The 25,101-nt window shown below is 39.4% G+C and overlaps 1 protein-coding gene across 1 annotated transcript in view; it reads right to left on the reverse strand.

The window, feature by feature from the left end:
• dnah5 (dynein, axonemal, heavy chain 5) overlaps positions 1 to 25,101 on the reverse strand; it is a 158,998-nt gene that overhangs the window by 72,924 nt on the left and 60,973 nt on the right. The window contains exons 42-52 of the mRNA XM_036590645.1: positions 24,872 to 25,025; positions 24,595 to 24,741; positions 22,593 to 22,834; positions 19,749 to 19,925; positions 14,420 to 14,624; positions 11,124 to 11,266; positions 8,557 to 8,691; positions 8,000 to 8,122; positions 4,969 to 5,182; positions 1,952 to 2,175; positions 1,349 to 1,547 (exon numbers count right to left, since the gene is read on the reverse strand). Coding sequence (XP_036446538.1) covers positions 1,349 to 1,547; positions 1,952 to 2,175; positions 4,969 to 5,182; positions 8,000 to 8,122; positions 8,557 to 8,691; positions 11,124 to 11,266; positions 14,420 to 14,624; positions 19,749 to 19,925; positions 22,593 to 22,834; positions 24,595 to 24,741; positions 24,872 to 25,025 — 1,963 coding nt within the window. The remainder of the gene's footprint in view (positions 1 to 1,348; positions 1,548 to 1,951; positions 2,176 to 4,968; positions 5,183 to 7,999; positions 8,123 to 8,556; positions 8,692 to 11,123; positions 11,267 to 14,419; positions 14,625 to 19,748; positions 19,926 to 22,592; positions 22,835 to 24,594; positions 24,742 to 24,871; positions 25,026 to 25,101) is intronic.

Consider the following 25,101-nt stretch of genomic DNA (forward strand, 5'->3'; position numbering starts at 1 on the left):
GAAATTGTATTCTTTTTGAAAAATATATAACAGCAAAACATTTAAAAAGTAGGTTAACTGGCATCTGGTCAGTAACATGACTGGGTATAAAAAGAGCATCTCAGAGAGGCTGAGTCAGAGGTAAAGATGGGGAGGAGTTCACTGTGTGAAAGACTGAGCAAGCAAACAGCTCAACAATTCAAAAACAAAGTTTCTCAATGTAAAATAGAAAAAAACTCAGGGACTTCTTCATAACATCATTAAAAGATTCAGAGAATCCAAAGAAATCTCTGTATACCCGGGACAAAGCTGAAAACCAATATTAGCTTGGAACACTTCTGAAAGTCACCATATGTAAAAATAGCTTGTCTCTGCATCCACAAACACAAGTTAAAACTCTACCATGAGGAAACCATGTATATAAACAGAATCCAGAAACGTTGCTGCTTTGTCTGGGCCTGAGCTCATTTAAGATGGACTGAGGCAAAGCGAAAAAATATTCTGTGGTCCTATGAATCAAACTTTTAAATTCTTTTTGGAAATATTGGACACCGAGTCCTCTGGGCTAAAGGGGAGAGGCACCATCCGGCTTTTTATCAGCACATAGTTCAAAAGCCAGCATCTGTGATGATATGGGGGTGTATTAGTACACATGACATGTGTGACCTGCACATCAGTGAAGGGACCCATAATGGTGAATGATATGTACACGTTTACATAAGCTGCCATCCAGATGACATCTTTTTGAAGGAAGGCCTTGCTTATTTCAGCAACACTATACCAAACCACATTCTGCATGTATTACAACAGCATAGCTCCACAGGTAACGAGTCCGGATGCTAAATTGACCTGCCCGCTGTCGAGACTTGTCACCCATTGAAAACATTTGGTGCATTATGAAATGAAAAATATGCTGTAGGAACCCCCCAAATTCTTGAGCAGCTGAAATTATATATCAAGCAAGATTAAGACAACATTTCAGTTTTAAAGCTACAGTAATTGTTCTCTGCATGTCCAAATGCTTACAGAGTGTTGCTTAAAGAAGAGGTGATGCAACAAAGTTTTGCAACTTTTTTGAAACATGATGCTGGATTCAAATACTTTTCAAAAAACGATAAAACCTCTCAGTTTTGGTATTTGATATGTTGTCTTTGCATTATTTTCAGTTAAATATAGGACTTATGCACTGTTTTTATTTACATTCTGTTTTTATTTACATTTTGTACAACGTCCCAACTTCTTTAGAAACAGGATGGTAATAAGCATGGGCAAAACCTCAAATTTTCAAGCATTTTAAAGAAAATACCGTCTCACAATTAGCAAACTGCTAAAAGTTGGCAACTAATTTGCCAACAGAAATTTACGGTACCTGTGGCCTCAGGAGCATCCTGAAGAAAGTCCACAAAGTAGGCATCCACTCCAGGCTCCACCACAGCCCTGTCCTCTTCACCCAGTTCCTCCTCCACCAGGTTGGCCAGTGTGAGGTCAAACCAGGCCACGTCTTCTGGGCTTGTGAAGCGGTCGGCAATCACCCGCGTACACTCATGCTTCCACAGACGCAGTAGCACCTGCAGGACAAAGACAGTCCTCTATAAAGGGCCTGCTTATTCTATTTACAGCTCTGGCTCCCAACCAGCTCCTAAGGGCCCCCTAGACAGTCCACATTTTAGCTACATCCCTATATGTTGTGAGCTGGATTGTAGCAAATATGTGACCACCCAGGGGTTCCTGAGAACTGGGTTGTGAACCACTGACTTCTGACTGAAGGACATAAAAAATTATTTAAATTCCACACTGCTTGTTGCAAATTCCGTGGCAAAGTTCTGGACAAGCCTCCAATCTTTTTATAAATCAGTAAAGCTTTTTCGCGACAATGTCGAAGAAAACTGGAAAAAAAGCTAAACAAATAAAATGTAATTGTTAATGATGCTTGACATCTAATCCTACAGGACCTTGCTCCAGCTCCACTTACGTTGGGCGTGTCGATCACGTCAGCAGACACATTGAGCATTCCCTGCCAGATGCGGGAGAGGTCGCGCAGGTTGAAGATGTAGTGGAAATTGGCTGGTGTGGGCAGCATCTTGACCTTGGTCATCTGCCAGAGCCGGCGGGTCAGAGGGACCAGCCGGGCCACCATCTCTCTCACATCCTCACCAAAGCTGCGTTGAGAGCAGTAGTGACCTGTACCTATCACTCCTGTTTGAAGAACAGAAACAGTGAGCGAGAGAGATGGAAAGAACAGGATGCAGAAATAGTGACAGAGAGAGAGTAAAGGAAGGAAAAGAGAGTGGCAGCAGAGTAGGTGGTGGGGAATGGTGGAGATGAAAGGAAGGTGAGAAGAGGAGCAGCAAAAGCACAAAGGTGAAAGAACAACGAGAGAGACGGACAGAGATGAAAGAGATGAAGTGAAAATGCGGGAGTGAAGAGGGCAGGAGACATACAGGTGAGAGAGAGAGGGTTAGATTGATAGATGGAACAGATGAGAAAATGGCCATTTTTTCTGGGACTTATCATCAGTACAAAAAAAGATGCTGGTAGCATTTTTTCCTGATATCTGAACACATTACCAACATTTTTCCTCAATTCCAGCATAAGGTCATCATTTACATTAAGCAGAAATGACGAGAGTTTTGGAGAGGACAATGGCTGAAAGTAGTAAGGTACCTTCTAGCCCAAGGGGCTCTTAACTTTTTCCATCTCAAAGCCCACCTGTTTAGAACCATAAAGCATGGCAGCCCACAGAAAACCAAAACTCAACTTTTCAAATAAAATTTTCTTCTTCTTATATTAAGTGCTGACACAGAAAACTTGAGAACTAAGAAAGATCAGATTGTCCAATCAGTTCAATCACAGAATCCAAAAAAGAATTTTTCTTAATTTTTTTAAAATTTGTAATGATGTTTTGAAATGTCTGGCTATAATATAGCTAGCTTTAAGCGCACACTTTGACTGTGATGTTATGGAAACAACTGTCCACTTCTGGAGCAGTCCTTTGCATTTTCATTGAAAATACTCCACAAGAGTAGTATGTTTGGTCTTAAGATTTCTCTTTAGTTTTGAGGGTTATAAAACATCATTTGAAAGAATCAAACCACAATCCACACACTGGACTTCAATATAATTGCTTCAATTTTATGTTTTATGCTTGTGCTGTAGAAACATGTCTATCTAGAGTCAGGCGTCAAAACAGGCAGACTATGTGATGCTAGAAGAAGAGAAGAGCATCCTGGGATGCTATATTTCCTTGTTTGGTGCAGACCATCACAAAAAACGCTCTTTCCCGCCAGCAGCGAATTAAACAAGCGAACCAAGACCTGTGATTTTTGTTGAGAAAAAAATTTAGGTGTGAAAGCGCCATAAAACATTTCTCTATTTCGTGGCTAGCCAACTGTCTGCTGCTGCACTGTTTTAAACTGATGTAATTTAGTTCAGCTACTCTTGTGATGTTTTTATTTGTTTGCCTTTTGTAAATATTTATATGGTTTGTAATCAAAAACCCTTTGATTTTTCAATTCTTACTTCTTACTAAGTTAATAATTTTTTCACTTGTGTTATGATGTATAAAGTGCTGATACAGGTTTACCACAAAGTATTGCCTCTCCCTGTGTACAGACCCATGGATCCCTTTGGGTTACTTTACGGCCCACTTCTGGTCTGCAGCCGAGCGGTTGAGAAACTCTGTTCTAGCCCACTGTAGAGGGTTCTTGTCCTGATTGTTACTTTGACTTTCAGGAGGGATATTTTTGAAGGGCTCATTCAGAGTTGAGCAGGACAGTAGTAGATGTATGGAAACATAGAGGGGAAAGGACTAAGCAGCAGTGAGCTTATGCCTGAAGAAAGCCCCCTCAATGCTTCTACATAATGATTCAGAGACAAGAGCCAGGAGAAGAAAAAACACACAGACCAGCTTATGCTCCTGATCAATATGTAATTATAGCACTGTTCCTTCTTAAAGGTACAACACTTTAGCTTAGAAAAACAAAGTGGTTCCCCTGAATTTAACACTCAGTTTACTAAGACTGCAGCTTATCTCGTAAACTGTGTGTAGCCCCGCCTAATTACTGCACACTCATGAGGCACAGAGTTTAAAAAGCACAGTGATATAAAGGAGCCACCAAAACAGAAAATGAAGTTTACTGATGAAGAGATGGCAGTTTTACCATCAAAACATTTACAGCTAAGACAATAGAGTTTGTTAAATGATAACATGGGCTGCAAGTGAATATAATGGCTGCATCACAGCATATTATGCTCTGTCTCTTACATACATACATCTGGTCCTATAGTTTAAACATTCCATGATGATTGGGCCAATAGAATTGCTCCAAAATTGCTTGAATAAAATGTCTTTACACTGACTTTTTGGAGATACTTGTTTTCTTTCAACAGCAACAATATGTTATTAGCTGGATGCACAATATCTCCACTCATTTTTCATCTGTTACCATGCACATGGCCCATAAAAAGCATGCTTTGACTTGCGCGGCAGTTTTGTACATAAAGTGTGGGAAGAATGCGTCCACTGTGCACCTGAAAGGCTCCGTATATGGGCCCAGAGTTTCAGATGTGAGAACCCTGAGACTATTCCCTTTTATCACATTGTGCATTTGTTTGGAATGTAATTTCTCTGAAAAGGTGTGCTTCTATATGAACAAAGCAAGGCATGTCACAAAGTCATAGCAAACTGTGATTTGAGCAAAAGATGCACACGGCTTTACTTTCAGATTTTTCTAACAGAATGGTAAAGGAAATTTTGCTGATCATTTCAGCTCATCTAGCCATTTGTCACAACACTGAAAGAGGAAGAACTTGCATTTTCGGCCCAATTGCTGTAGAAACACCTTCTACTTGCACTCTGGTGGAAATCTTTCCATTAATAATGTGTGATTTTTCACAACGTATAATTAATATTTTTGAAGCTTCCACTTTTTTATCATATAAATCCAGCCATTTCTATGTGCTACAGATTAAAGAGATGTGTATACTGACCAAAGATCTTGTCTATGGAGGCGTTGGAGGGGAGAGTACAGTTGAAGATTGAGAACTGTCTCTTCAGTCTCTGAGGAATGTCATTCCGCCCTCCTCCTGGGTGAATCATAGCTGCCAGGAACTGGATGTCCACGATGTTAGTGAACTCCCCTGGTTTTTCCAGGTTAAAGAAGCCCTTTTGCTCCATCAGCTGCCGCACTATCTCATTTGTGACCTTCAGAAGAACAGCAAACGAATAGCATGAACTTATTTCTCTGACTGAGATCAAAGCTTATTGAGAATAGAACATTCTCCGACCCCACGGCCTCCGGTTTCACGGCTGAAGAAACGTGCTTGGCATGTTCGTGACCTGCTGGCCAAGTCAGGGTGAGGTCTGCTAGTACGTATTGTACAGAACCTTTTGGAATTGCCAGTGGTTTTAGTAAAGAGACTGACTGTTAGTAAAATAGCTTTTCAAGTTAGAGATATTGAGGTTGAGCATATCTGAGCACTGGCCACTTCTTTCCGTGCATTCTCATCATCAGTATTCCACAAACAAAAAATGCTGATGTCAGTTCTTTTTATAATTCTGAAAAACAGGAGTTCACAACTGTAATTAGCCAGGGATAGAACTGCTTATTTGATTTATGTTTTATTTTTGGCTGATCAGTTTCAATTTATGATGTAAATAACGTCAGCTAGACAAGTACATGCATGCTACATTTACTTTTGCTGCTTTGGTTAATAAAAATGGAAATTAAAGATGGTCATTTCAATGATTAAGAATTTTTTCAGTTTTGGTATACATTCACAAACATGACCCAACAGTGTACTTTATTATACAGGGTGATTCAAAAAGATTCATATGATTTCAAAACAATTTATTTCACTCCTAAAAGATTACAGAACAATGCAATAAATTGTAAATGGTTTAGGTGAGCATAAAGTTTATTATGTAATTTTACAAGTGCTCAATATGACCTCTTCCAGCTGTACGGGCATCAACGCGATAGTCAACTTTCAAATTCATCCCATACTCGATTGAGCATGTCGGGTGTCACTGTACTTACGGCTCTTTCAATGCGACTGTCTTTCAAGTCAGAGTGTTTTTCAATTGGTATATGATTGGTTCCTAGGTGCCTCACGGTTGTAAAAATATGGCCCTTTGAAATCGGACGAATCTTTTTGAATCACCCTGTATATCTAATTTAATGTAGAAACCTTCACTTTATAAACAGTGAATATTACTCCTACAATAATCCTAATTTCTGCTATCAGGATTTGTGAAACATCCATCTCCATTTTTTAAATTTTTACTTTTCTGCATCATTTGAGCGAGACAGCTGTCCTCTGTGTGAAAACTTCATGATGATTGGACCAACATAAATATTCCAAACTGTCTTGGAATAAAACCTCTTAACGTTAACTTACACTGAAGGCAAAGTATGTTTTTACTCTCTCCTGTGAAGTTACTATTTTGGAGATACTTGTTTTTCCTGGACAGCGATAATATAAAAAATCTACAGATATGTGTAGGTTCAGAGGAGGTTTTTTGATAGTAAATAAAATGGCTATATTTGGTTGCAGATATCACAATCCCTGGTTCCTATCACCACCACTGTAAAGAAAATGCAAGTTATTTTGTTTCTCTACAATGAACCATTTCACATAAAAACACTCTGAATGACTTCATTTATATCTCAATGATTGAATTCTGCAGAAATTTCGAAAAATCAGTGGACTTTCTGTTTACCAACCAGCTCAGCAGAGTTCAGAGTTTGGCTGTAAGTACATTACTAAATGAATCACTGAAAAACTGCAACATACAAAGTAGAGAATATATTACCTGCTGGCAAAGTGTTCACCACTGTAAGCTTGCTGCTAACATCTTGCTAGCAGAGAGTAACATTATCGTAGCAGTAGTATTCACTGTGTACAACGTGAAGGTTTCTACATTAAACTGGATATACAATAAAGTGCACTTTTGGTGTATGTTTATAAATATATACCAAAAATGTAAAAATCCTTGAATACTTGACAACAGTGCACTCATTTAAAAAATCAGCCTTGAACCTTTTCCAACTTTCAATTGCCCTTTAACCAAAACCACACTTCTACACTGGCCACGTTTAATGTAGTTTCAGCCTTTGCATCAGATGCTTTGTACATGCATCTGGACTAGGAATGTACTAGGGCCCATCTAATATACTCTCACAGGCAATAAAAAACATGTTAGTAGTGCATTGTGTGTTTTATGTGAAAATATTTATGAAAATTTACAATCAGTACAAACAGAAAGTTTATATAACCTAGATTATATTCGGTGAGAACTGCACCTGATCTACATTCTGCACCTTCAAACTTGTGATTAAGGCAGCTATTTCTATCACAACACAGGCCTTGTTTCAATCTGTGAACTTGACTGTACTGGCAATCAGGACTGGTGCTACACTCAAATACAGGTGGTGAACAAGTCTTGCTTAATTCTCATATATTCTTTCATTTTTCTTAATAGATGTAATAATATCTCAGCATCAGTTTTTAACAGTAATAGTAAAAATGGTCACACATCATGATAAAATATTACAGACAAAATCTTGGCTGCTGTTTTTAGCTATGCAACATACTTTTGTCTATTTTTGGGTAGCAGTATGTCACACAGTGTCAGAAAACACACAATTTAATATTACTTAACTTGACAAGGTTTGTGGCAACAGTGAGATGATTCAAGCATGCAGTTTGCACAGTGCTTATCGACGACTATAAGCTTGCTTTGCTTTTTAAGCTACATTAGCCTCGTAGCTCCAGTGCAAAACAGACACCAAACATATTGCAGACCAATTAAGTTTGGGTTAAGGGAAATTTTTATTTTTCAATAAATATTTCCTTAAATGCCCATCAGCTCAAAAAATGCTCATCAAAATCAGAGTCAAATGACCTGTCACATCCTGTTGGTATGAAACTGTTGGAGCTATAAAATTCTCCCACAGCACATGTATTGCCCTGGTGGTCATCAGCATACACAGAACCATCAACATTTATCACTGCGTACCTGGTCTCCCCACTCATTGATGACGGGCATGTTGATGTCATCAATAAAGATGGACATCTTCTTTCCTGCTGGGGGTCCATAAGTAGTTCCCATTCGCTTGTCCACGTAGCTCTCCACAGAGCGCTGTAAAACCCATAAAAATGTCACACAACACTAATAACTGATGGCTCCACCTGATGGCTGCCCACAAATGAGTCCTCTCCGAACAGACCCTTATTCAGTAGCAGAGCAGTCAATGAAAAGGCAGACTGTCAGAGAAAGGCATTAGCCCTGTTAAACTGCTCGCAAAACATGTGCAGAAGGACTAATCAATACTCCAACATGATCAATTTCTCATATATTTCTGCATTTCCCACTGAGACCTAATAGGATATGAGTTCAATCATCTGTAATATTGGTCTTAGTGATTGATTCTTCTTCTAAAAATACAGTTTAAGAAAACAGTCATAATTCTGTATATCATATTACTTAATTATGTATCAAAATCTTTTATTTCACTCTTCAATTGTAAGTTCCAACCTGAATATTGGAAGGCAAAGCAATAGAAAGACAGGAACCTGAAACATGAGGGGTGTTGTGGCCGAGGAGAAGTTGAGGCTCTTAGTGGTGTGGGATTCTGGGTCATATTTGGACAGGTAGCCTTTGATGATGACCGTTTTAGCAGTGCCCTGCTCTCCAATCAAGAGCACAGCCTGGAAGACATAAAAAAGATAGAGGAAGGAAAGAATGATCTAATGAGAACGCGGTTTAGCTTTATGCAAGAACCAATCGCACAGATTCTTTCTTAGATGTGTAAAATAAACTTTGTCATGTTAAGATATTGTGTATATTGTTTATATGTTTATAATATACAGCTGTATGCGAAATTCTGAACACCCAAATTACCAGCTTTGTTGATTTTCAAAGTGAAAAGAAATTAACACATCCTAAGAGACTCATAACATCTGTAAATTTCAGAGTAAAATTTCTATTTATTTGCCAACTTTAACATTTTGGAAAAAAACATAAGATACAAAATGTGCTATAACCTTTGCACAGGCCACACTTTATGTTTTACTTTTTAATTCCAGACAATAAACAGTAATTTGGCATTAAATGTGCAGAAGTGTGTTCTCTGTAGAGGAGGGTGTTAACTTATTTTTACTTAGACAATCAACAAAACTTGTCATTTGACCAGCATTAAAACATTTGCATACGACTGTATGTTATAATTCAAAATATAATTAAAACTAGTCATAGGGGCTATTATATAAAACAATATCAATACCTACATTACAAATAGCAAAATGTTTTAAATTTAGAGTTTATTTTTGTATATCTTTGATTTCAATTAATAATTGGCCTACTTTTCTTTTCACCCTGGGACCTCATTTCTTTTAAATGTCACTTCTTAGCTTACGTGGCATTTCTAGGGCTTCAGTTATGCTAATTCAAAATTCACAGAAGCGTGTGCTCATTTACAAATAGGTGAGGCTCATCTCACTGGTCAGTTTTCTGAAGCTAATTTGCTGAACCTGGTATAACTCACTCATAAGCCACATCACACAAGAAATAAGAGAAGGTTAAGATATGAACACAAAGTGTTCTTGCATAAAGCCTACAGTGTCGACATCAGCAGATGATTCATGTAGCATAAAAAGATAATCAGTAAAGCTTATGAAACCTGTAAAATGTGACAGTGAATGCAGGGTTTGATAAAGCAGATCTAAAATAGGCTCATAAGTTCTGAGTAGCTTCTTTGACAGAGTCTATTCTCTGAGAGTGAAAGACTCAAGGTCCAACATCCGGAGCTGTTTTTCTAGGCTATGTTAGGACTGAAGTGGATTTTCAATGGAGACGTCCCATTCATATTAGAGAGCCCATATGCTACATTTTTTTGCTTGAGGCCCACTTATAACATTTGTGTGGTTTTATGTACGAAATGTAGTCATAATTCATTTTTACATAACCACTTTCCTACTGCTCGTTATCCCTTACAATTAAACAGGCTGTTTTTGTTGACGTTCCATTAAAGTCCCAGGCAACACAGAGTACTAAAAATACTAAAAATGTTTGTATGATACTAAACTTGAGTGTTAAGTTAAACATCTAGCAAAGCTTGAATGAAAAATATACATATAAAAGGCAGCTACAGACATGTGGCCTAGCTTGCTAGCTTTGGGTTATGCTGGGTTAGCTTTAGCTCGCTAAGTTTCTCTGATTCTGAAACTGTTTTGTGTAGGCGGGGCAAGAGATGTCAGCCTTGTGATTGGTCAGGGCAATGCTGAGAAAGCGTTACCCAAGATTAGGTTTACACTGAGAGGAGAGAAATATGGTGAAATATACTGGTCATTTATTTGTCATTGGAACATAAGTCAAAGGGTATACATAGGCCCAATCCCATTTCACCCCTTGCCCCTACCCCTCTGTTTTGTGCGTTCACATCTAGGGTTAGAGTGTCCTGATTTTTGTTGAGATGGAGGGGTAGGGCGAAGTGTTAGGGCTACATGGCCCTCCAAACGGAGATTTTTCAGAGGCTCACTCCAAACTGAGTGTTATGAGAAAAAAGAAAAACTGTCAAGATGGCTGCGCGAGTGACCAAAGAAACACACAAATGTGAATATTTTCTCGGTTAAGAATTATGATAACCATTTGTGGCATGCGCCCACCCCCGAACACCCAGCGGCGACGAACCTCGGCGAAGACAGCAGGGAGAGAGCCGCAAGTGTGGATATATAATACATAATTAGAGAGAAAACATACATTCCCTGGGACTTTAAGGTAGGTATAAGATAATGAGCTCTGTTCTGATTGGCTGCCCTGTATTTTGCCTAATTCAAAAAAGCACTGTAAGATGAAACACTGCTTAAAATTTCAATATGAATGGGCGGAGCTAAACTGCTATAGCCTGAACAGGTGGATAGACGTAAATGAGCTGGTTGTCAAGACGTCACAGAAACAATGAATTCAAAACAGGTTGTTTTTCAAGCTAGTTTCTATATATGGACAGTATGGACTGGGGTGTAACCAGGACATTCTGAAACTTTAACTATGTTATCCATATTACTTTATATAAAAAACTAGCAAAAATTTGGTTTTCAACGATATGGGCCGTTTTAGTTCTGCTTTAGTAAATGCAGCTTACCTTGCCCTGCTTGGCGATGGTCTGGATGAGGAAGTCTGTGCGGACGTTGTCCACATTAGGCACCAGTATAGAGCTGTACTCTGGCGTAGAGTCTGGAGGGTAGATGTACTCCTCCACACGAGAGCTCCAGTGGACCCACTGACCTAAAAACAACAAACAACATCATCTGATCAAACCAGCAGCTAAAGTTAACAGCCAACAAGCTCAACTCCTGGGGGCAAACACTGATTCAAAGAAAAAAGCAACAGACTGACCAAATGCCCTGATTCAAGGGATATATAAGTGCAGTAAAAGAAAAACACAGATCAAACAGTCAAACACAGGTCAGAAAGCACAACACTACCCTGTAAAACAGACTCTCAGGGACAAATAACAGTGAGGTGTATTACGCTGCTTTATTAGAAACTACTGCCTTTTATCTCCACCATGCTGATGTGCAGTTTCAGCTGTTTCCTTCCCCAACATACTTGATCCAGTTCCTTCACTGATTATCAAGCCTTTCAGAAGCTGGATCAGGCGGGCTGGGGCAGGGAATAGTTGAAACTGGGAAGGGCAGTGGGCTAGAGAAGGAGTGAGCGATATGGTGAAAATATCATATCACAATAGTTCAAGACATTTTCATGATACACAATATAAATCACAATATTTATCTTTTTCTGAGATTTAATGTTACAACAAACGAAATAAAACCTCGTGTCACATATAAAAACAGAATAATAATAGTAATAAGCCTACAACTATAATGATTTTAACTCAAAGTTTTACACACTGCGCTGCACTATTTCCAAATAAACAGACCTAATTATGCCCACTTTATAATGAAACATGCAGTTGGTGAGTGTTCACATACTATCTGCTCAACAGCAGTCCTGCTAGAGGGTGGCTGACAAAGTCTGCGTCAGCAGGGGATCTACAGTCTGTAAGTGTAAACCTATCTAGTGGACCCATATATATATATATATATATATATATATATATAAATATATATATATATATATATATATATATATATATATATAAGATAGGTGGAACTCATAATGTGGCCACTAAGTGGAAGTACCACTCAGTAGGCGTTTCTAGTACAGGGGACGGTGAGTGTATGAGATCAGCTTAGGGAAGCTGACGTCTTACTGAGAAAAAGCCTAAAATGAGAGAATGAGGCGAGGTCCCACAGGAGCAGAGTTTACCCACCAATACAGTCTACAAAGTCTCAATTCCCAGAACTCAGCATGAACTCCGAGTTCCAAATCAGTCTAGGAACAGCACCATTTCCCTCTAAACACAGCTGACCTGTTTCACTCCCATGAGTATGCAAAGCATCAACTCGAAATATAGCAGACTGAACCACTTCTCACCACACTCTCATCTGAGAAGTACAGCTTTTCTCACTTCACTGTTTCTACTGGCGGGCTGAAAAGAACACTGAAAATCCCTGCTTAAGTAAGAGTACTGCTACTGTACTGATAATTCACTTGAATTACTCAAGAAAGAGTAAATAAGTTGGTTAATAAAAAAGGTAGTCAAGAAATTGCTTTGAATATTTTATGCTAATACTCGCCCTGCAGAATAAAGGTTGGGTGCAGACGGTTTTACTGGCTTTGGCTACACAGAACAAAAATAAAATTAGCTAAAGTAGCCAGCCGATAAGCAACAGCGTGATGATTAAGAACAAGCTGTCATGCATAAGGAATACGTTAATTAAGGCAACTTAACCAGGCAGCTCATTGGGTCCTCAGGTTGGAAGCTGAGTTGTGAAAAGCTGAGATTTTTACTGACTTGACTATTAAATACTGAACACTGAATACTTTAGAAATATACTGTCATTAAAAGCTTGGAATTACTGTCATATTAATAATTGCTGTTTATTCAACAATAATTTATACAGCGTTGATTGAAATACAGCCATCAGAAGGTACTTGTATTTCAGCAAGAAGTTGAACTGAATGATATATAATACACTATGATTACCTATTTATAGTAAAAATTTGATAAGTTTTATGCCTCAAAATTTGATAACCACATTTCACATATCACATGTTTTTATTTCTTATTCAAAAAGTACTTTTAGAGGGATAAACATACTCAAGAGCTATAATGAGAACAGCTGTACTGCATTACTGGCCACCTCCGCTACTCGGCAGGTTTCTGCTTTAAGAATCAAACAGGTATAAAATGACATGGACACTCGGATAGCCAAGCAGCCGAACGTACATGAAAAGCTAAGATGGAGTGCAGAACTACAGGGCAAAGTTTTTGGCTTTTTGATTTATTATTTGACTCTGCAACAAAGTGGAGAAAAGGGGGAGCAGGCAGTGAGATGATTTATATGGTTTTTCAACTAAAACTCAATAGAGAGAAAAAGTTTATGGTGAGATGCGAGGATAATCCCTCACGCTGTTATTCTGTGATGAGTTATTCAGCAGAGCATAAAATAGATAGAAAAGGGGGAGAGAGAGCAAAAGGCAGAGAGAGAGAGAGAGAGAGAGAGAGAGAGAGAGAGAGAGACATATTGCGAGACAGAGTGTGACAAAGAATAATAGAAAAAGAGAGAGTGAAGACGAGAGAAAATAGGGGAAACAATGATAGAGAGAGAGAGAGAGAGAGAGAGAGAAAGAGAGAGAGAGAGAGAGAGAAAAAGAGAGAGGAAAGAACAAGGAGACAGCAAGGAAGAAAGAGAGAAAAGACAGACCAAGAGAGAAACAGAGAAAGAGGGAGAGGGCGACGTAAAGACAGAGCGAAGAGAGAGCAGGGAAGAGAGTGAGTCAGAGAAAGAGAGAGAGAGAAAAAAACAGACTGAGAGAGAAACAGACCACGAAAGAGAGATAAACAGACTGAGAGAGAAAGAGAGAGGGAGAGAGGGAGACAGAGAGAGACAGAATGAAATAGAGAAAGAAAGGAACAGACAGAGAGACAGAGAGAAAGAGAAAGAGGGAGAGAGAGAGGAAGGTGAGACAGAGAGAACAGGGAAAAGCAAGAGGAGGAGAGAGAGAGAGAGAGAGAGAGAGGAAGATGAGACAGAGACAGTCCTAGAGAGAAAGAGAGAGGAGGAGAGCGAGAAAAAGAGAGAGAGAGAGAGAGTGAGGAAGGTGAGACAAGGAGAGTAGGGAAAAGTCAGAGAGAGAGAGACAGTCCTGGAGAGACAGAGAGAGGGAGAGAGAGAGAGACAGAAGGAGAGAGCAGTGAAGAGAGTGAGAGAGAGAAAAACAAACAGAGAGGCAGAGAAAAACAAGAAAGTAATAGAGAGAGTGAGGGACAGAGTGGATGAGAGAGTATTTTTGTGTGCTTATGCTGCTGACCATCGTTGGTGACGTGGTAGTCGAACATGGTGTCCTCGCTGTGGGGAGGAATGTCCGGCAGGTCCAGATGGATGTTGTCATGGTGACGGAGCCAGCGCTCCATCTTCTTTCGATCGTCCAACTCCAGGAGAGCACCGACACTCCACATGAGGGCGAAGACGTACAGGCGCTCCATGTGCTCCCGGGACACCTCCCCACCCTGCTCCTGCACACACAACACACACACACACACACTTCCATCAACACTCACTCAGTGAAACCAGCAAAGAGCTGTTACACAGCACCACACTAAAGACGCAGCTGACCGAAGGTACTACATAGTTTTCCAAAACCATCTATAGCTGAGCTCCAGAGTGACCCTGCTATAACAGCGGAAAAAAAAACTCGATTTTTTTCAAATGTAAAGCATGTGGGCACGGCTTTGGAAAGTCAGAAGTTTCTCCAGCAAGGAGCTCTATTTGTATGCGCCATGAACCAACACAAGGAGCTCATGAACGTGTTTGCAGTAACATCCATTAAAATGACAAAAAAGCATATACACTAAAAACAGAACAGAAAGTAGTTTAAAGGAGGAAAAGGAGTAGTTTAACATTTTTTTATCTAGAAAATATCATGCTTATTACTTTTTTAGATATTGCCCAGGCCTACATCCATCATGACAGTGGTAATTAATGTGTCATGACGCTTCAAGTAAAGTGCTACTGTCTCGCCTTGCATCTACCTTACTGTGTTTGGCTAGTTTTGCAGCCACCTTGTGTTGTGTTTGATTTCCATATGTTTTCTTGCTCATGTTTTCTTAGCTCTTTGTGGTATTTCTTTTCCTTCAATGTCTGAGAGCTACATTTTGACAGGTATGAACATCAAACAAATGAATCGTGGTCCAGCAACAATCACAGGTCTCGGTTCAACATTTCATGATAACCAGACCAACATAAATGGATATATAATGGAAACAATTTGGAATATGATATTGTTACATTAGCGTACATTAAAGATAACAGTGTTATTTTCCCTCTCCTGTAACGTGCAAATGAATCTCAGATTGAAGAGGTTGTGTTGGCTGTACTGCACCAGCTGTGCTACAGATTACCCTCAGTCTTTACAAATAAGAAGCAGAGAGAAGGACATATGGCACCCTCCCAGCACCTGAGACTCAGAAACTGTCTCCCTGTGACGGATGAGTCCAACATCTGCTCCACTCAGCCGCAGACAGCAAATAATGATTATGTTAGATGAAGGGCACTTATTCATCTAGTTACAGTGCTACACTGGAAATCTATCCACTCTCAAATCCCACACACATGCATACACATCCATATGGACGGGGATGAAAGGTGGGCTGTGAATGGTGCTCACATGGGGGGATCGGTTATCTGTCCTATCAGTTTCCCAACAGACCTTGATAGAGCAATTCCACTATGTCGTCACCAGAGGTGGGTGTAACTAGTTACATTCACTCATGCACATGTACTTAAGTAAGTGGATTTGAACTCACCAGTATTTTCAACTCATAATAAGAAACACAGATTTTATGTTTTAACAGAACTATAAAATGTGACTGTGTTGTGAGTAAATACATTATATTTCGCTAAAAACATGAGTGCCTGAACATGACCGTGGTACCAAGGACGTGTTGTTAAGCATGTGACAGAGAAGGCAGTAATGTTTTACAAGTGGTACCTGCACTCTCAAGTGCAGGATTTGTGTACTTACTGTGCAAAAAATTCATTTACCAGTCAAAACAGAAATTAAATACAAGTTATTCCTTTTTCAGATTCAGGAATTAAGCAGAGACATATATTTATCAGAAAATTACACTCAAGACTGAACATCTAATTATAATATTTTTTTTCAGTAATGAGTCTGTCTGCATTTTTTGCTTTTAAGATAGCTTCCATTCTTGCTTTCAGTTTTGCAGAGAAATTTGCAGAGATATTTTTTCCACACCTCCAAAGTCTTAGAAGCTGGTTTCATTTTCTGCTTCTCCTGCTCCAAGTAATCCCAAACACTTCCAGTGACGTTGAGGTTTGGACTCTGGGGTGGTCAGTCCATTGTTCTGAAAACACCAGCCGCTTTTTTGTTTGATATGCAAGGTTTCTTCTTTTTTGTCAATTTCCGTTTCAGTAAGAGCTTCTTGACAGCTACACATCCTTTTAGACACATAGTGTTGAGTCATGGACAGTTGAAGGAAGGACAGAAACACCTGTGGATTTTTCAGATCTGAAGCAAGAGAGCTTGATTTTCTCTCAAAGATCAAAGCTTGAAGTAATGTTTATCTGATGGTGACAGTTTTGGTGGTCTATCAGGTCTTGTACAGTTGATACGCTATATGGACAAAAGTACTGGGACACCTACATATTATACCCACAGGAGCTTTTATGACATCGCATTCTAAATTCATAGGCATTAATATGGAGTTGATCCTCCCTTTGCTGCTATCACAGCTTCCACTCTTCTGGGAAGCCTTTCTACAAGATTTTGGAGTGTGTCTGTGGGAATTTTTGCCCATTCATCCAGATAAGCATTTTTGAGGTCAGACACAGACGTTGGACAAGAGGGTCTGGCTCGCAATCTCTGTTCTAGTTCATTCCAAAGGTCTTTGATGAGGTTGAGGTCAGGGCTCTGTGCAGTCCATTCAAGTTCTACACCAAACTCACCCAGCCATTCCTTTATGGACCTTGCTTTGTGCACTGGGGGAGTCATGCTGGAATGGAAAAGAGTCTTCTCCAAACTGTTCCCACAAAGTTGGAAGCACAGAATTATCCAAAATGTCTTGGTCCGCTGAAGCATTAAGATTTCTCTTTACTGGAACTAAGGGGTCTAGGCCAACCCCTGAAAAACAACCCCAGAGCATTATCCCTCCTCCATCAAACTTTACACTATGCAGTCAGGCAGGTAATGTTCTCCTGGCATTCACCAAACCCAGACTCGTCCATCAGACTGCCGATAGAGAAGGCTATGTGCTTAATTTTATTCACCTCTTAGCAATAGGTGTAGCTGAAACGCCTGAACTCAAAATTAGGGGGTGTGTCCCAGTACTTTTGTCTATATAGTGGAGTCCCATTTTCTCTAAATCTTTAAATCATTTTTTTGAACTCCAGTTTTAAAAACTGTTATCATTTACACTAATTATCTTATGTCTAATCTCTAATGGCTGTTTTGACTGAAAATTAAATAAATGTATGAGTGGACTGACTGTAAGTGTACAGTTACAGACTGCAGCTCATATGTTGCCAGCCACCATCTACCCCATTCAGCAGTGGTCAGGTTGGGCTCATAAAGTGGCCGATGAGTAGAAATACAAGTTGGATATTTATAGTAAATTGGATGATGTAGATAATGATTTCAAGTATGCGAAGCGACTTCTAGCGTGGATCTTCAGAAACCATATTTATTCCATTAGCCATTTGGCTTTCACATCACTAGTGTGTCTCACACAGCGACCCGAGTATCATCCATGCATTATATCAAAACCCAGGAGTGCTAGCAAAGGCGACAGATTCAATTCTGCTGAGCCACAGGACATAATAGGCATTCCTCTCATTCCTACCAGAGCTGAATGGGGCTGCGTTCTCCGGCAGTGACAGCCGAGAGGCGACGAAGCTTCACAACGCGTGTCTCCCAAGCAAAATGCTTTACGACTGACAACACGAAGGACAATACGTGACATTTAGACGGAGACAGTTCCCCCGATTGTATTCATGAGTTTCAGGAAAAAAACAAAGAGAAGGAAATGAATGTCAAGGATAGTGGCATGCGATAAAAAAAGAGCATCAGAGAAGAGATTTCAAACACCAGAAGAAATTCAACCTGATTCACTTTCATACAGTTGAAGCAATTATTTACTTTCATCCATATAATTGTTAATAAAATCATACACAGTATCAGTCAAAAATGTGGGCACATCTACTAATGAAATGCTTTAAAGAACAATACTATTCTTCAGCATTAATCACTACTAATTACTAAGAATGGTAATGAGAAAACTTAAACACATAATAGTTATGCATTAAGCAAAAAAGGTTTAAAAAGCCATTCTACTGATTTTTCATAATGTCTACATAATTAAATCATTAAGACATTATATTTAAGACATGTAAACAAAGGCATTCAGAGTGGTTTGGTGTGAAATGTTCCATTCTAGAGAAACTTGTTGAGTCAGAATTGCTCACAGGTGGTGATGGGAACCAGACATCTGAAAAGGTTTAATGCCTCTAAAGGCTCCATCACAGAAAGATATTAAAAAAAACAGTTATGAATGGCCTACTTGGTATCAGACCCATTATTTTATGATAATTTAGAGACACAGTTTTGGCCTAAACCATATGCTTTTTAAAATCCATTCATGGCAGAGAGGTACATGCAGGGAATTGTAAGGCAACATAGGCCTCAAAGAAAACTGTTTTTTAACATTATTAACATTACATATAAATACTCAGAAAACACATGTTCACTGGTGGTTTTGGATAGTACATAAATGCATATATTTGTGTTATAGACATGGCAACCCCTGGTTCCAGTAAGTTTCTCAAAAGTGAACCATTTTACAACAATTTCGCCATTTAGATTTAAGCCCTCATATCAAAATGTCTTTTTGAAAATGTCACTTGAATATTACAAACCATATTCAATCATGTGTGTCCAAACTTTTCACTGAAACTGTACGTAATGTTGTTCAGTTCACTCATAAAGCAAAACCATGAGTTTTATCTCATTTTAATTTTAGATTGGCTTTACCTGTCAAGTATTAAAATCTATTCAATTTAGCTTGAATTTAGCTGAAACAGGTGCAGATAATCTTACTTCGGTACACCTGTTCAATTATACACCATAATTCATTGAAAGCCAGGACTGATTGATACGGACCATTCTACTGAATTAGTTCAAACTGCATTCTCACAATATAAAACTATTTAAAAAAGAAATTAAGTATTCTAACTTAAGATATTTACAAGGATTGTGTTATGATCTATTTAAAAGCAAGTCATTAATTGAGATAGTAATAAGCCTAATAAATACAAAATCATTATTTATACAGTGCTTTCTATTGGGAGGTGTCTGACACAAACCCAAACTGACCCCTAAATTTTAACTTGTAAAAATAATACTTAATATTAAAAACATTAATAATACTTTTTTTTCATTTTTTAAACGCTGTTTTTCACAAAGTTCTTTTTGGTTTCTTTTAGAGTTGAGTTAAACAATTCAGATTTATCATGATTTTAATTTTTAAGTGCAAAAACCTTTTAGAGTTTTAGTCTGTGGGCGGAGCCTTATAGCTCTCTTTGGAGTGTGGTGATAGCTCAGAGAGGAGGCAGTGATTATGTACCTTGGGCTGGATGAGGCCTTGCAGCATGTTGATGCACTGTATGATGACGAAGGCCTCCAGCATGTCCATCTTGAAGTCCAGAGACTGGACACTGAAGCGGAAGAGTTCAGGGAAAGAGCTGGAGAACAGCTCACGCAGCACCTCAGCCTCCTGAGCAGAGCGTTTCATCAGCCAACCCTGTACACACAAACATACATATATATATGTTTTATAGGTTGTTTGATATGTGAGGTTGTACACGTGCCATATGTATTATATATACTACCCTTCAAAAGTTTGGAAATCCCAATTCAGAAGTTTGGAATAACTGTTTTCAGGAAAAAAACTGTTGTCTAACATCTAAAGAACTAAAGGATTTTTGTCCAAAGACTAAGTGGATTAAAAGTCTGTGTTTTCAACTCTGACTTTGAACCAATTCGGGAGACTGATCCACATATTTAACTCGTTGTATGTGATAGTTACATGCTCCGCATGTAGTATTATAGAACTACCTACAGTACTGCCCAAAAGTCAGAGACCACCCTTTCCTTGGTCTAATTTCCAGTCAAAACTGTCATTAAGTACAGGTTATGTAAGTTATTCAGTGTCATGGAAAAAATAAGTCATTTAAGCCTCAACAACTCAATACAAATTCAATTTCTTTCTACACTTTGCCTTTATTACAGCCTGCATTCTTTTCATGAGAATTGCTTTCAGTTTTTCAAAGAAATCCTCTCACAGTGGAAGGATGGACAGAAACACCTGTGGAGCCTGATTTTCTCCTCTCTCTCAAAGATGAGTACTGCAGAATATGTTTTTGCTAGTGAAGAGTTTTTATCATAGGCTTTTGGGCAATATGTGGTAACATTTGGACAAACCTATAACATTGTCATAACACCATTTTGTCCAACCATTTACACTCATAATTGTATGCAGATCATGAAAACACATTCTGTTTACACTTGTGTTACAAGTGGTGAAGGTCCGTCTCTGACCACCTCCGAATGTGGGTTGTGTGATGCGATCATAATCCGATCACAGTGCATTCTGAGGGTGTTTACACCTGGCCTTTAATATGTTTAAGTGAAACCTGAATGTGACCTGATCACCGGATGTTAATGCCAGGTGTAAATAGGCCCAAAAACGGAAACTCTTCTTCTGACACTTCTTCTAACATGAGTGTTGCATACGTGTGATACTGACATGCACATGCCTACGCAGGGGGAGAAGTGGAGATGTGGCAGCAGATGTCTGTGTGAACAAACGCTGAAACACACTAAGCTGGAAATCGTTCTCTCTCTGACACGTCCTTAACACTGCAGCTGCATTTCAAAGACATGCACTTTACACACACAGTGTTTGTGCCCTATGCCAATTGTTCTCTCTCTCTCTATCTCACCCAACTGTTTGAACACTGGTGCGCAGCCAGACTTTGAAGTCTCGTCTTCAGAAATGCCTTAAGGGGTTTCAGGCTCCATTAATTTGGAGAAAAGAAAGAGCGTCACCCTCCTTATCTCTCTCTCTCTCTCTCTCTCTATCTGTCTCTCTCTTTCTCCCTATCTCTCTCTCTCACACAGACACATTAGTCTCCTACCACCAGGCTGCCCGGTTGCACTGTACTTTCATGTAAATGACAGTGGAGTAGGGGAAGCTTTAGCTCCTACTGTGTCACACTGAGTCCATATAACATCTTTGCACAGAGAGAGAGAGAAAGAGAGAGAGAGAGAGAGAGACATAGAACACTGTGCAGTGATGGTAGCCTTAGCATTTCAAAAAACCTGTGGGTTTGAAGGTGGATCTGCACTTTCTTTCACCTTAATGTGATGCTCTAAAGCCTGATGACTCTCCTAAGGTTCCTGAAATGATGAGTTTACACACGGATCAGCTACACTCAATGTCCATTTTATCAGCTCCACTTACCATATAGGAGCACTCTGTAGTTCCACAGACTGTAGTCTGTTTCTCTGAATACCCTTTCACCCTGTTCTTCAATGGTCAGGACTCCCACAGGACCACCACAGAGCAGGTACTATTTGGGTGGTGGGTCATTCTCAGCACTGCAGTAACACTGACGTGGTGGTGGTGTGTTAGTATGTGCTGCACTGGTCTGAGTGGATCAGACACAGCAGTGCTGCTGGACTTTTTAAACACCTCAGTGTCACTGCTGGACTGAGAATAGTCCACCAACCAAAAACGTCTAGCCAACAATGTCTGGGGATCTAAGCAGAGTTTAGTTCCAACCTGCATCTAATATTCTGCCCCTCCCTTCCCTCAAACTAATGCACCTGATCCAGCCAATCAACGAGTCTGAAGAAGTTAATTATCTGAAGCAGGTGTGGCAGATTGGAGTAGGAACTAGATTCAACATGAAAGTAGATCCAACCCTGGTCTGGGGCTCCCCGAGAACCAATTTGAGAACCAGTGCCGTAGACCACTGGTCACCAGCCGTGAACAGCACCTGAACTTTATATAACTGTGTGTATATAAAAAACCTGTAAAAAAAAAAAAGGATGCAAATTTATTTTAAAAAAGGGAGTACCCTGGCAGACTTAAAATTCTGAGTTTTTTGAACTTCAAATAAGTTAACAAAAGTAAAACACAAATTATTGTTCTGTTAACTTTTTCCACTTAGTGCTGTGACGGCAGAACAACTGAACAAACTGTAATTACCCTGAAACGAACAGGATCAAGTTCAGCAAACAAGGTGGGCTGAGAAATGCTTTACAGACTGGCTGGAACAAAACAGCATTCAGGTTAATCATGCAAATACTGAAAAAGCTGAGCTGAACCTGATACTGCGACAGCTTTATGGCTCTACCTGTAACAGCCCGTAAAGTGGTCAGCAAGTAATCCTGCCCCTCTCACCTCCAGAATTGGACTCCAGTTAAGCACGGAAGAGCTCATGAAGACCATGCCATTGCGGGAAACAGTAGCTGGAGAAGCGTTGTCGATGTTGTGTGGCTCAAAGACGATCTTGCAGTTGGGAGCCATGGGAATGCGATCACCGTTGGCCAGCGTCAGTGTGCGGTTATCATCCAGTACCGAATTCAGGTTCTCTATCCATATGGCATCGACTGGTCCATCCAGAACGATCCAAATGTGCTCACCTGTGTTGAATATTAAGGTAAAGAAAGAGTTCATTTAGGAATAAGGAACTGAGAACTGAGAGTGTCACTGCTAGGCTGAGAGTGGACCACCACCCAAAAAACCCAGCCAAAAGCAGAAGCTGACCACTATAGGACTAGAGAATGAGCAACACAAATTGTGCACCAACAGAAGAGCTACAGTCTATAACTATACACCAGCAAGGGGGAGCTACAGTCTAGGGGTTTCAAATAAAGTGGTCAGTGAGTATATCTCAAAGCTCCAACTATAAAACTGGACAGTGCAAAGGATGAAAAAAGGGACTGTATAGCGTTTGAAATGCAAAAGCACTACAAATGAAAACGAGAGACAAATTTACATCAAAGTTTGGTTAATATAGCAACCAGTTTGGTTTGTGGTTAAGACGGTATATTTATCCTGCGAAGCCTCATAATTTGAATTCACATCTTTTTCTTATTCCCCCCAGCTGTATAAGCTCTCTGTGGTGCATCTGTGTGATGCAAGCATATGCACTGATGTAAGCACAGTCTCTGGGCACAGCTCAATATATTTCTGTGCAAGCTCCTCCTTTCCAAATGTCTGATTCTGTTTGAAGCTCCATATATCCTTCTGCGTTTTCAGGCTGGAGGGAAGGACACATCATAACACACAGCTTCTGTGTTTTGGAGGTTTCGGAACAACTTTGGGAACCATTAGCAGTCTTATGTAGGCTAACGGTTAGCCAAGCAAGGCCGCGGGGTTTGCAGTGAAACAAACTGAAATATTTTGTGCTCCAGAGGCAGATTTGCATTAAAAGATGAGCTGAATGAGCTAATGACACTATTTACTGCTTGTAACAAGAACACAAAAGAAGTGTTGAGGCTGCTTTTAGCATTTATGCTCGAAAACTTCGAAACTCCATCTTATGCACTGTACGGTACTGTGCAAAAATTACCTGAGAAAACACATTTATCAAGCCGAGCAGACTGTTTGTTTGTTCAAAAAACCCACAAATATTAAAATGAATAAAAGTAACATTAATACAGTAAGCAGTGATTTATTGTGTCTCAATATGTTTATTTAACCTTTTCCAAACTTTTCCAAAAGGCAGCACAGTATTAAGTACAGTCACCGTCTGTACAGTCACAAAAATACTTTGTTTGGCTCAGTCAATCCTTCATTAAATTAAATATGGTTCATTAAACTTATGTGATGGTTGCTGCATTCAGGAGAAAGGCCTAGGACCAAACCTGTGTCCCTCTAACTAGTTCACAACATTTCAACTATTTTATTTAAAAATAAGAAATTATAGTTCCTTTTTTACAGCATTTATACTTATACCAGTCTATTATTTATTACATTTTAAACATTTTTATATTTTTAAAGAGCATTTGTCATACCTGCAGTAGCTCGATGTGCTTTACAATTACATAATAAGTTAAAAATGCAAAAGCAGAAACACATGATAAATAAGAGTAAAAAATAGAATACAGTTAATGCAATAAAACAGGATGAAAAACGTAAACGTAAACAAGATGAGTTGCAAGAGAATTTTAAATGAAAGCTACAATAAAAGTGTGCAGCCAACAGCCTAGGTGTGAAAGATACGTTCTACGGTTTAGAAGGATAATAACACAATGAGGCTTTTCCACTTTTCTGTAACTTAGTATTATATGGTATTATTATTATTATTATTAGTACTAGTAGTAGTAGTATTTAATTCATTTAAATAATCTTAATTTATCTTCTGCAGACACACACACACACACACTTTGCTGTGCACCTTTTTTGGCTCTGAGGGTCTTTCTCCAGAGCGTGGAGAAAATGCCATCGGTCCAGTCATTGGTCGCCACATCGAGTCTGCCAAACATCTGGGGTGCAGTAATGGCTTTGGGATTCATTCTCATCTCTCTGTGAGGCTGACCACAGTCTGCACACACATACACACACACACACACACACACACACACACAGTATGTATGCATATATGATGTGGAATGTGGAATATGGAATAAAACATACGGATTGCGTACTGTAATGGTGTGCTGCCTGTTTCTCACCAGTCATGGCCTTCATCAGTGTGTGGATGCAGGTGCTCTTGCCTGCTCCGCTGGGTCCCAGTGCCATCATTCCGTGGCGCACTCTCTGAGTCTCATACAGCTGGATCACCTTCAGCCTCCAAGGAGGGTGATTTATGAGACCAGCTTCTGTGACCTATGTCATGAAGAGTGCACATACACACACATACACAAACACACAGTATAGTGTATTTCTGTCTTTGTGAGGTGTT

Source organism: Colossoma macropomum, unplaced genomic scaffold, assembly GCF_904425465.1.
Source record: "Colossoma macropomum unplaced genomic scaffold, Colossoma_macropomum, whole genome shotgun sequence".
Taxonomy (NCBI): Eukaryota; Metazoa; Chordata; class Actinopteri; order Characiformes; family Serrasalmidae; genus Colossoma; species Colossoma macropomum.